The following is a 12,923-nucleotide window of genomic DNA, read 5'->3' as shown; positions in this document are numbered from 1 at the left end:
CCTATAAGAAAGTTCATAGAAATCCAGAACTTCCTGTCCTTCTCCATTTTCTAACATGAAACCTCACTGGTAGGGAATTCCCTCATCCCAGTTTTACGATGCTTCTTAATGCCAGCGTTACCATAGCCTAATTAGTCCAGAAAGTAAACTGCTTATATACTGTCTCTCCTAATAATGTGACATACGTTCGGTGTGACTCACATGCTTATTAAATGTCTATCTGAAGATGAAAAAACCCTCGGCATTCACTGAAAAGTGCACGGAAACGTAACTAAAAGCTGAATACGTGGATCAGTATAATAACAATAATAATCCGTGTCAGCACCATCTCAGTCGTCTTAACTGAAGCTTATCAATATTAGCTTTGTTGGCTCCACGGCGTGTAAACAAAGCCACGCAGTGAAAGTCATGAGCGGCCATCTGATCAGAGTGTTCCACAGCCGTCAACATTACGATAGCACTAAACCTGGACGACGCCCAGACAGACTATAACAACACAGAAGCCAACGATGAATTTGAACTCGCACCTTTCGGCTGCCACCTGTTCGCGTTAATTAGCACAATGTTGATATAATTATTGCTTATAGAAGATAGATTAAACAGTAGACAAAAATTTGCCCTGTTTGCTACCCTTCAGAAGAAGACGTGAAAGTTTGGCTATTTAGATGATTGATGTTCACTCTCAGACGGAGAGCTTGACGACCTGTGCCACTCTTTTTACATGTCGTGCTTGTTTTTGTACAGCATATTATGAAAGCGTCCAATCGCAGTTCCGCTTTACGTGTTTTATCCTTCCAAGCCGTCAATGAGTGTTGAACATTTGCTGTTTCATAAAAATTGGCACCACTCACCTGACGAATTTTAACTCGTGTCGTTTCATTGTACAAGAGGTGTTCCACAAATCCTTGTCATTCAGCTGACCCTATGTTTAGTTGCTATTAAGACCGACGAATTGGGGCAGAGGGTGTTGGATCGGTAAGGAATTTCTTTTTTATTAATCTCTGTAATTCGCATTTGTTTCTCTTGATATCAAATATCATTTAACTCTCTCCGACATACAATACCGACGTTATATAAGAACAAAACTATTCATTACAATACACAATTTATTATTTGTAGTTAATCCTTTGCTGATAGATATAAAAAAACAATATACAAACTGACGGAAGTGCCGAAAAACGCTTTTCTGACTGCGCAATGCCTTATTAAGGAGACACATTTGACCGAATCCAATCGTCACAAACGATTCCTCGTCCCGATACGCAATTAGGCAATAAACGTTTCCATATCGTGATGCCAAACGCAAAGCTCACAAAGGCAAAAGCTTACTTGACTAATAACAGTACGCTTCTCCCGTCCTTCGCGTCAAATACGAGGCAGCACAGGCTTGTCCAAAGATAATGGAACTAGGCAACAGCTTTGGAATGAAATTAGTGTCATGAGATCAACAAATGTTGCGAAATTTGGAAACAAATTACTGAGACTGCCTGATAAAAGTTTACGAAGAAGAGAGTCGTTTCTGTGTTCGAAACGTATTTTAGCAATTGTCTTAGCCAATTCCCACATTCTGGCAAAATAACTAAAATTGCGGCTCATGTTTGCACGATCTTTTATATTTCGGTGATATTTTTCAGTTCACATCCGACGAAATTTCAGTATTACCTCATACACCATAACGCCACGTTCCCTAAAAGATTCTCCCACCGCCTCCCGCCCCCCCCCCCCCTCCCCTCCCGCTCTTCCAAGGTAATGATGGTGCACTATTTTTCTTGAGACAGGTAGTTCCTCGGCAGCAACACAACCACAGAAAATGTCCTATCTACCCTCAGCGAACATCTCCGAAACGATCAGCGCGGCTCGGTCGTAGGTAGCAGACTTCGGTGTATTTGGCATGATACTGGTAAAATGCAAGCAGTGTACGAACGAGGATTCCTCCCAAGAGACTTGCGCGTCGCGTCTTAGAATATTGCCCGAGTATGTGGGACGGACCTATATCAGATAAGTCTAAAAGAGAATATTGAAGATATGCAAAGAAGGCCAGCACGGATGGCGACATGTTTGAGTCACGTGAGGCGTCGCGGAAAGGCTGGAGAAACGTGGATTGGCAGACTCCTGGAGAAAATCAAAAATTACGCCGCGAAAGCCAACTTACAGCATTTTAGGAACCAGTATTAAGTGAAAAATTAGAGACATTCTTCAGGCCATTGTGTATCACTCACGTAGGGACCGATTAGTGATTAGTGATAACAGAGCCGGCTACTGTGGCCTAGCGGTTCTAGGCGTTTCAGTCCGGAAACGCGCTGCTGCTACGGTCGCAGGTTCGAATCCTGCCTCAGGTATGGATGTGTGTGATGTTCTTAGGTTAATTATATTTTAAGTGGTCCTAAGTCTAAGTCCCATAGTGCTTAGAACCATTTGAACCTAATAACAGAACACACAGGGGCATTCAAGTAGTCAGTCTTCCCGCTCTCCATGCGCCATTGGAAGGGCAAAAAAATCATGTGGTACCGTGCTAAGCAACCTCTGCCATGTTAATATTTATAATTCGAAGTGTACGTCTACTCAGAGACTTTTTCTTGTTTCTACTTGATCAGTCGGACTCTCGATTATTCGAACTTTTTCAGATATCCCTTGAACTTGAAATTATCGAGGTTCGTCTGTATCTATTTCTGTAGCTACGTGTTCTTACTGTTGCCGTTGCGTCACGAGTCTTCTGTGCTTGTGTTCGCACAACCAGTTATTTATAAGACGAACACTTGCAACCTAAGGTGCGGTACGCTGGATTCGCAGTGCCTACTGCCTCCCCCCCCCCCCCCCCCCCCCCCCCCTCCGCGCCAGAGGTCATGGGCTCTGCTCTCGGCCAGAAGATAACGACGGCGGCTGCGCTACACACCTTCCTTTGGGACGCTTATGTCTCTGTAAGCGCTAAGTGGCAACCATTGGCGGGGTCCACACTAATGCGGTACATTTAGGTGTTTTTTTTTTTTTTTTTTTTTTTTTTTTTTAGTGTCATCAGTATTCTGACTGGTTTTATGCGACCCGCCACGAATTACTCTCCTGTGCCAAACTTTTCATCTTGCAACCTAGGTCCTCAGTTATTTGCCGGATGTACCCTGATCTGTCTTTCTCTACAGTTTCCACCCGTTACAGCTCCCCCTAGTACCGTGGAAGTTGTTCCCAAATGACCTATGATCCTGTCTTCGGTTTTTTTTTCCCATATAGTCCTTTCCTCGTCGATTCTGCGGAGAACTCCTCATTCCTTACCTTATCAGTCCACATAATTTTCAAAATTATTTTATAACACCACATCCCAAATGCTTCGACTCCCTTCTATTGCGGTTTTACCACAGTGCAATGTTTCACTACTATACAATGCTGTGCTCCAAACCTACATTCTCTGTAATTTCTTCTTCAAATTAAAGCCAGTGTTTGACACTAGTAGACTTCCCTTGGCCAGGAATGCCACTTTTGCCTGTGCTACTCTGCTTTTTATATCCTCCTTGCTCCGTCCGACATGAGTTATTTTGCTGCCTAGGTAGCAGAATTCCTGAACTTTGCTTCCTGGTCCCCAATTCTGATGTTAAGTTTATCGCTGTTCTCATCTTTGATACCTCTCATTACTTTCGCTTTCTTCGTTCACTCTCAGTTCACATACTGTACGCATTACATTGTTGATTCCACTCAGCAGGTCCTGTAATTCTTCTCTACATTCACTGAGAACAGCAATGTTATCAGCGAATCTGAACACTGATATCCGCCCGGCCGGTGTGGCCGAGCGGTTCTAGGCGCTTCAGTATGGAACGGCGCGACCGCTACGGTCGCAGGTGCGAATCCTGCCTCGGGCATGGATGTGTGTGATATCCTTAGGTTGGTTAGTTCTAAGTGACTGATGACCTCAAATGTTAAGTCCCATAGTACTCAGAGCCATTTGAACCATTTCTATCCTTTCACCTTGAATTTTAATCCCGCTCTTGGACCTTTCTTTTATTTCCGTCATTACTTCTTCGGCACACAGATTGAACAGCAGGGATGAAAGACTGCATCCCTGTCTTACATCCGTTTTAATCCGAACACAATCTTGGTCTTCCACGCTTATTGCTCCCTCTTGGTACTCGTACATATTCCATAGCGCCGGTCTTTCCACATAGCTCACCCTTACTTTTCTCAGAATGTCGAACATCTTGCGCCACATTATACAATCGAACGCTTTTTTCAGGTCCACAACTCCTGTGTAAGTGTCTTGATTTTTCTTCAGTCTTATCAAGGGCAACGTCAGAACTGCCTTTCTGGTGGCTCTCCCTTTCGTAAATCCCAACTGATTGCCGTCGTCTAACAGATCCTGTTTTCTTTTCTATTCTTCCGTATATGCAGTATGATACGCGATGTGAGTCGCGATTCGACGGAAAAGCAACTCGCATCGGCGGAGCGCATGGACGTAATTGGTTTACACTGGTACGACAGCGAAACGACACCGACACATTCTCTCTTTCGTATAGTCCGACGGAACAGGGAGTGCTGGTCGCTCCACGCGTGTCGTACGGTAAACGGTGAACGAAATTTCAAGTCATCTGATGTACCTAAAAAAAGTTAGATGCAGATAAGGCAAAGTTAAATCTGCCTTTGTAGTTAATTCTCACAGTAAAACTTTTACTTTACGCGTGAAAAATTAAAAACCTCTGTTTCGGGATTCGCGGGCGCTCTTTGATGTGCAGTCTTTTTGTTTCCATTATGAGGAAACTATCTCGCAAGAAAAAAATAAATGAAAACCCGATTTTTCCACATCTTGATAATGAACAGGTTTTCTTTTCGTTGTTGTCGACAGATATTGTGATACATTGCAAATAAGTAAACCATCGGACATATTTAGGGAAGTTTACAGTGAGGAATGTACTCGCTGGTAAGTTTACGTTTGATGGGTTTTAGGTTGTGGAGTGCCGCGTACGAAATATAGCTAACGTAACGAAATTGTTCTTGACGATGGAAGGAGAGCGGTCCCATTCTTGAGAAAATACGTGAGATATGTAGCATGTTATCCACGATGAGGTTGAGTGTTTTGGATCTTTCTTCCTATTGTCATATACTCAGTCTTTTCAGAGCTAATTTGTAGACCGATCCTTGCTGCCAGTAACTCCAAGATCTGGATATTTCTTTTCAGATCTTCTTGTGTGTGCATACTAATAGTGCAATATCGTCTGCATAGGCCATATATGTAATGTGTTCATTGCCAATTTGAATGCCCGGGAAATTTTCTTTGTTGAAATCCCGCATTACCTTCCCAAGTTCAAATGGCTCTGAGCACTATGGGACTTAACTTCTAAGGTCATCAGTCCCCTAGAACTTAGAACTACTTAAACCTAACTAACCTAAGGACATCGCACATATCCATGCCCGAGGCAGGATTCGAACCTGCGACCGTGGCGGCCGCGCAGTTCCAGAGTGTAGCGCCTAGAACCGCTCGGCCACTCTGGCCGGCCTCCCCGGATCTGCACTTGCCACCCCCTTTCTCGCCACATTTCAGAATGAAGCCGCCACCAATATTTTGGCGCATCTGCAGCGCAACGACTATCTTTATCCTACACAAGCCGCCTTTCATCGTGAACACGCAGAATGACGTATAAAGGCACATCGAACGAAAAGCATCGATACTAGCGTAGTAGGTATCGTAAGAAAGGTATCATACTCTTAAAAGTACCGAAAGAAAAATATCGATAGCTGTATTGTTCCTTAACTTTGATCAAAAGTTTGCAGTATAGTTGCTATCGGCTCATAATCTATCTGTAACGGAATGGAATAGTCCATTTTCACAAGTTTAAACTTTTTCAAATCAGGAACTTGAAATATAGAATTAGAGAATAATAAGAAAAAAGTCGAATTGCACGGATAGCGATAAGCGCATATACTGGGTGATCAAAAAGTCAGTTTAAATTTGAAAACTGAATAAATCACGGAATAATGTAGATAGAGAGGTACGAATTGACACACAGTCTTGGAATGACATGGGGTTTTATTAGAACCAACAAATAAAAAAGTTCAAAAAGTCCGACAGATGGCGCTTCATCTGATCAGAATAGAAATAATTAGCATAACAAAGTAAGACAAAACGAAGATGATGTTCTTTACAGGAAATGCTCAATATGTCCACCATCATTTCTCAACAGTAGCTGTAGTCGAGGAATAATGTTGTGAACAGCACTGTAAAGCATGTCCGGAGTTATGGTGAGGCATTGGCGTCGGATGTTGTCTTTGAGCATCCCTAAAGATGTCGGTCGGTCACGATACACTTGCGACTTAGGTAACCCCAAAGCCAATAATCTCACGGACTGAGGTCTGGGGACCTGGGAGGCCAAGCAAGACGAAAGTGGCGGCTGAGCACACGATCATCACCAAACGACGCTAGCAAGAGATCTTTCACGCGTCTAACAATATGGAGTGGTTCTAATAAAACCCCATGTCATTCGAAGCATTTGTGTCAATTTTTACCTCTTTATCTACATTATTTCGTGGTTTAATAAGTTTTCAAATTTACACTGACTTTTTGATCACCCAGTAGAAGTAGCGGTAGTTTCACGCACATATGGTATAAAAGCGCAATGTGTTGGCGGAGCTGTCATTTGTACTTAGGTGGTTAATGCGGAAAGGTATCCGTTGTGATTATGGATGCACGACGATGAGTAACCGACTTCGAAAGCGGAATGGTAGTTGGAGTGAGACGCATGGGACATTACATTTCGGAAATTGGTGGGGAATTCAGTATTCCGTAATCCAGAGTGTCAAGAGTGTGCCGAGAAAACCATATTTCAGGCATCACTTTTCACTTTAGACAACGCAGCGACGTTTGAGTATAGTTGTCAGTGCTAAACGACAAGCAACACTGTGTGAAATACCCGCAGAAATCAGTGTGGAACGTACGACGAACGTACTCTTTGGAACATTTGTCGTTAATGGGCTATGGCAGCCGACGACGGACGCGAGTGCCTCTCCGAACAGCACGACATTGCCTGCAGCGCCTCTCGTGGACTCATTACCATATCGGTTGGACCCTAGATGAATAGTAAAGCGTGGCCTGATCAGATGAGTCCCGATTTCAGTTAGTAAGAGCTGATAGTGAGTTTCGAGTGTGGCACAAACCTCACAAAACCATGGACCCAAGTTGTCAACAAGGCACTGTGCAAGCTGATTGTGGCTCCATACTGATCCAGGATGTGTTTGCATGGAATGGGCTGGGTACTCTTGTGCATCTGAATCGATCATTGACTGGAAATGGTTAAGTTCGGCCACTTGGAGACCATTTGCAGCCATTTATGGACTTCATGTTACCGAACAACAATGTCATTTCACTAGGCCTCAATTGTTCGCAGTTAGTTTGAAGAACACTCTGCACAATTCGAGCAAATGATTTGGCCACCTAGATAGCCCAACATGAATCCCATACAACATTTATGGGACACAATTGATAGTGGTCGTGCACAGTATCTTGGACTGGCAACACTTTTGCAATTATGGGCGGCTATAGAAATAGCATGGCTCAATACTTCTGCAAAGGACATCCAAAAGCTTGTTGAGTCAATGACACATCAAATTGCTGCACTGCACTGGGCAAAAGGAGATTCAACACGATATTGGGATGTATCCCATGACTTTTGTCACCTCAGTGTAAACTGTAGCAAATAATAATACAAAACAAATAGTAAGTTGGAAGTAAGAGGAATTAAAAGAGCTTGGAAATGAAATGTTACGAAGCTTGGCAAAGGATCGCATGTGTTGTCATACACTTGCTCTGTCAGTCATACATACATCGTAGACCTGTTGCTACTTGTGCACTCTATTGTTGAAGGTCTTGGATCTGTCATGCTTCCAAAATTTTGGCTGAATAAAAAAAATGAAAGAGTGTTACAAGGATAAAAGCATTGAAATGAGTCAAAGTATTACTTGAATTGTATTGAGTGAAAAAGGTACCAGTATTTAGATGAAGGTACCCGACATCAAGAAATATTGATCCTTTATCTGTTTCTCTATTAGGACATAAAAGCAAATGATAGTAAGAGACAGGTGTCTTACTATATGATACTGGTTCTTTCTGGTAACAGTACAATTACCACAACTTGTGACTTTGATGTTTCTTTACAATGCATAACAAATTTTGAGTGGGTAACCACACATTGTCAGATGCTCAGAACAAGTGTGGTCTCTTTTTTTTTCTTTTTTTTTTCTTTACATATCTTTTTGTGTTGTTGCCTTAGATAAACTAGGTAGGTCACTGCTGCGAACCATGTAGCATGTGGAAACAAAGATCAATGCAAAATTGGTGACTAAAAAGCAGTAGAGGGAATGTTAGAGCTATGAATAATGTATGCTAAAGTCATTGCTGATGAACAAAGACATCATCTTAAACAGCAACACACAATCACAAAATGTTTGAGTCAGAGTGCAGCTGTTTTTGAGAATTGGTGTACGGACAGTTCTATAACAAGATTGGAAGTGCTGAATACATGCCAGGTCAGTATTTATTTCCTGTGTAGAGGGTCAACGGCCATTTCACATGTGGCATATTTGCTCAGGTCCCTGGAGTGGCAGCCAAAAGTGGAACTATACCCCCCAAAAACAATACCATTGCCTGTCTCCATGTTGATACTGTGGCAGGATATCGTATGAGATGTTTGACCGAAGTGCTCGTCGTTTATCGTTGCTCTGTCTGTCTTATGCTAATATTGATGCCACCATTGATGTTTTCTGTAGTTGTCCAGATACAAGATGGCAGTACAACATTGAGCACCTTGGGTCTTCATGAGACAGTTCACAGATATGATAGGTGTTTTTCACTCTAGAAACGTACTGTACTTGACACACATTCCTCTTAGTTACACCAGCAACCTGAAAACAGCTTTCGCATACTGCAACTACCCTCCCAACCTGGTACAGAAGCAAATTACCAGAGCCACTTCCTCATCCCCTCAAACCCAGAACCTCCCACAGAAGAACCCCAAAAGTGCCCCACTTGTGACAGGATACTTTCCGGGACTGGATCAGACTCTGAATGTAGCTCTCCAGCAGGGATACGACTTCCTCAAATCCTGCCCTGAAATGAGATCCATCCTTCATGAAATCCTCCCCACTCCACCAAGAGGGTCTTTCCACTGTCCATCTACCCTTCCTAACCTCTTGGTTCATCCCTATGAAATCCCAAAACCACCTTCCCTACCCTCCGGCTCCTACCATTGTAACCGCCCCCAGTGTAAAACCTGTCCCATGCACCCTCCCACCACCACCTACTCCAGTCCTGTAACCCAGAATGTGTACACAATCAAAGGCAGAGCCACGTGTGAAAGCACCCACGTGATTGACCAACTGACCTGCCTACACTGTGAAGCTTTCTATGTGGGAATGACCAGCAACAAACTGTCTTTTCGCATGAATGGACACAGGCAGACAGTGTTTGTTGGTAATGAGGATCACCCTGTGGCTAAACATGCCGTGGTGCACGGCCAGCACATCTTGGCACAGTGTTACACCATCCGGGTTATCTGGATACTTCCCACTAACACCAACCTGTCAGAACTCCGGAGATGGGAACTTGCCCTTCAGTATATCCTCTCTTCTCGTTCCCCGCCATGCCTCAACCTCCGCTAATTTCAAGTTGCCGCCGCTCATACCTCACCTGTCATTCAACATCATCTTTGCCTCTGTACTTCCGCCTCGACTGACATCTCTACCCAAACTCTTTGCCTTTACAAATGTCTGCTTGTGTCTGTGTATGTGTGGATGGATATGTGTGTGTGTGTGCGAGTGTATACCTGTCCTTTTTTCCCCCTAAGGTAAGTCTTACCGCTCCCGGGATTGGAATGACTCCTTACCCTCTCCTTTAAAACCCACATCCTTTCGTCTCTCCCTCTCCTTCCCTCTTTCATGATGAAGCAACCGTTGGTTGCGAAAGCTTGAGTTTTGTATGTAAGTTTGTGTGTCTATCAACCTGCCAGCACTTTCGTTTGGCAAGTCACATCATCTTTGTTTTTAGATATATTTTTCCCACGTGGAATGTTTCACTCTATTATATATATATATATATATATATATATATATATATATATATATATATATATATATATATATATATATATATATATATATATATATATATTAAAAATAAAGATTCCAAGACTTACCAAGCGGGAAAGCGCCGGCAGACAGGCACATGAACAAAACACACAAACACACACACAAAATTACGAGCTTTCGCAACTGGCAGTTGCTTCGTCAGGAAGGAAGGAAGGAGAGGGAAAAATGAAAGGGTGTGGGTTTTAAGGGAGAGGGTAAGGAGTCATTCCAATCCCGGGAGCGGAAAGACTTCCCTTAGGGGGAAAAAAAAAAAAGGACAGGTGTACACTCGCACACACACACACATATCCATCCGCACATACACAGACACAAGCAGCAGCAGTTGGAGTATACTGGTATGTTCAGAATTTCATGGATTACTGTATCAATTTAGTTTTCACTTGAGCTATATGGACAATTTGAAGTTGATGTCTGTGGATGTGTCTTACACACTGAATACTCCCCTGCTAAAGAAATTGCCACATATGTTGTTTTTACTACTGCTTGCATCTTCTTGATCTTATCTTCCTGCATATGTTCTTTAAACAAAATTGAACAGTTGCTTGGACAGTTTAGATTTCATTCATAAACTAGTCTACATTAACTGTTTTGGTCACAAATTAGCAATGATGACTGCAAGTCAACAAGAAAGGCTTAGTCAACAAGAAAGGCTTTGCTGACTGCTTTACAGACTGCACTTAAACACAATGGCTGTCAGAACCCTCTTGTACCCACAAGATATAAAGCTCCACTCTTGTTCTTGTTAGGATGACTGTGGTTCTTGTGCAGTTTTCCACACTTGTGCATGTAAAATCGTACATGGCAGCAGAACAGAGGCCCAACAGCACATTGACTCTTGTCTTGGGATGATAAATGAAAAGTCAGGACTTCTGTATGTAGATATGGCGCTACATCAAGGCAGTCAGTATTTTTTACTTCTTAGTGTACGAATAGAAAAACAGCTGAAAACAGTAAAAAAGTCTTAGATCGACAGGTGCCTTATAAAAAGGACCCAGAAACTTGTTCATGTTAAAAAAATTCAGTAATCCCTAACAAATGCCTCTCTTTTGACAAATGGATATATTTGATTTTTCAGCCTGTTCGAGCAGGAGATTATGAGCTATGTCCCAGCTGTGCCTGCATCGACCAGATCACCTCGAGGCTCTCCTCAGCTGTCACCACAGGCCTCACCAGGCCTTTCTAGAGCCAATGCACGTGCCCCCGCACCTTACCGCCGGGATTTTGAAGCAAAGCTGCGTAATTTCTATCGTAAACTGGAGTCCAAAGGATATGGGCAAGGACCAGGAAAACTCAAGTATGCTATTTTTTGGAGCTATCAAGTTACTGTATTGCATGATTTTGTGAGACACAAACTGATGTGCTTTGATGATTTAGATTTTTTCTTCTTCGCTATAGAGCTTGCAGTAAAAATTCAGTTTTAACTTTTGCATTAATACAGGCAGTAAAATGAAATCCTTTTGTTCTAGGTATCTGCTCCTGGCAGTTATTTATATTTACTTTTAAATGCCTATATGCTTTATGTAAACAAATGAAATATGATAGGTGGGCAGAATGCTTAGTTGTATATTATTTACTGCATCTGACTCTTGAAACGAATCTCTTGTGCACAACCATAATGTCATAAGCGAAGTATATTTTGATGTCCTCTGCATCATAAATCGGACAAAGTTTCTGCTATGCATCTAAAATTAACATCTACATAATTTTGAATAAATACTTATCGTACTGGCTCCAGAACAAAGGGTGCTAGGAGTGGAAGCTTGTGAATGGCCCATAGCACATTACCTGGTGAGACAAGCCCCATCTCCTTTTCCCAGAACAGCTAGCTTGTAGTGTTTAGAAGAAACAAACATGTGATGGATAAAAGTGTCACAGAAGTGACACAAAAGTTTATGGCGAGTCACTAGAAAGACCAGGTACAGCCCCTTCACTTATTTTTGTAAATAATATCAACAATCACAATGCACAACAGAATCAGCACTGTATTCACAATGGCTACTTATTGTTATGTTGCACGATACTGTTGCATAGCCAATGTTGTCAATGAATGTAAACATTCCAAAGCAGCACGAAGTCAGCTGACTTCCACCCATCACGAGCAGCCAAATAAAGATACGGTGGCTTCCTTAATTGGAAGGCCAATTGAACACTATGCATTTGTTATTGGAGGTGATATTCTTTCATACCTCTGAATTCTCTGCACATCATTGAGATAATTATGAGAGACCTACAGCATAACATCAAATCCAAATCAGGGTTGAGCTCAACATTTCTCACTTGCAAAGAATGTTGATAAGGCAGGGAGCAAAGGCAACTGTTCACTGTATAGTTGAGGAGTTGAACTGTTGAATAGGGTTGCCAATTATCCCTCCTGGGAAACCCTGCAATTTTTTTTTTCAGCTCCCGTGTCCCATATTACTTCAAATTCGCCCCATATGTTTCTACTTTTGCAATTGTCGTCAAAACAATTGATTTCAACTGATGTGCCACAGCTTTCCCTACTATTTCTAGCCTTGTGGTGAACAAGTAAACAGTCCCTAAAACTGTATGGTCACTTCTCCATCTCTGCAAAGCAAAGGGGAGTTTTAAAGTCCTTTTTTTTTTTTGAATTTGTAGGTGTAGAATGAAGTGAAATTCTCCAATATTTACAAACAAGATGACTTTCTTTAACACGAGCAGTTGTCAGAATCATTACAAATTGGGAACCCATTAAAAGTTGCATGAGAAATAGTGATGGTTGTCCCAAAGCTTTGAAGTTATTTTTAAATGGTTCTGATGACACTGAAAGACAGTTGACCTCAGACATTTTT

The 12,923-nt window shown here is 42.2% G+C and overlaps 1 protein-coding gene across 5 annotated transcripts in view; it reads left to right on the top strand.

The window, feature by feature from the left end:
* The window catches only part of LOC126356312 (uncharacterized), a 769,127-nt gene that overhangs the window by 732,404 nt on the left and 23,800 nt on the right, over positions 1-12,923 (top strand). For all 5 annotated transcript variants that reach the window (XM_050007272.1, XM_050007273.1, XM_050007271.1 and 2 more), the window contains one exon: positions 11,189-11,407. In XM_050007272.1, the coding sequence (XP_049863229.1) occupies positions 11,189-11,407 (219 nt within the window). The remainder of the gene's footprint in view (positions 1-11,188; positions 11,408-12,923) is intronic.

This window comes from Schistocerca gregaria, chromosome 3 (assembly GCF_023897955.1).
Source record: "Schistocerca gregaria isolate iqSchGreg1 chromosome 3, iqSchGreg1.2, whole genome shotgun sequence".
NCBI classification, from domain to species: domain Eukaryota; kingdom Metazoa; phylum Arthropoda; class Insecta; order Orthoptera; family Acrididae; genus Schistocerca; species Schistocerca gregaria.
The sequence above is the reverse complement of the archived record's forward strand: the minus strand, read 5'-3'. Positions and strand labels throughout refer to the sequence as shown.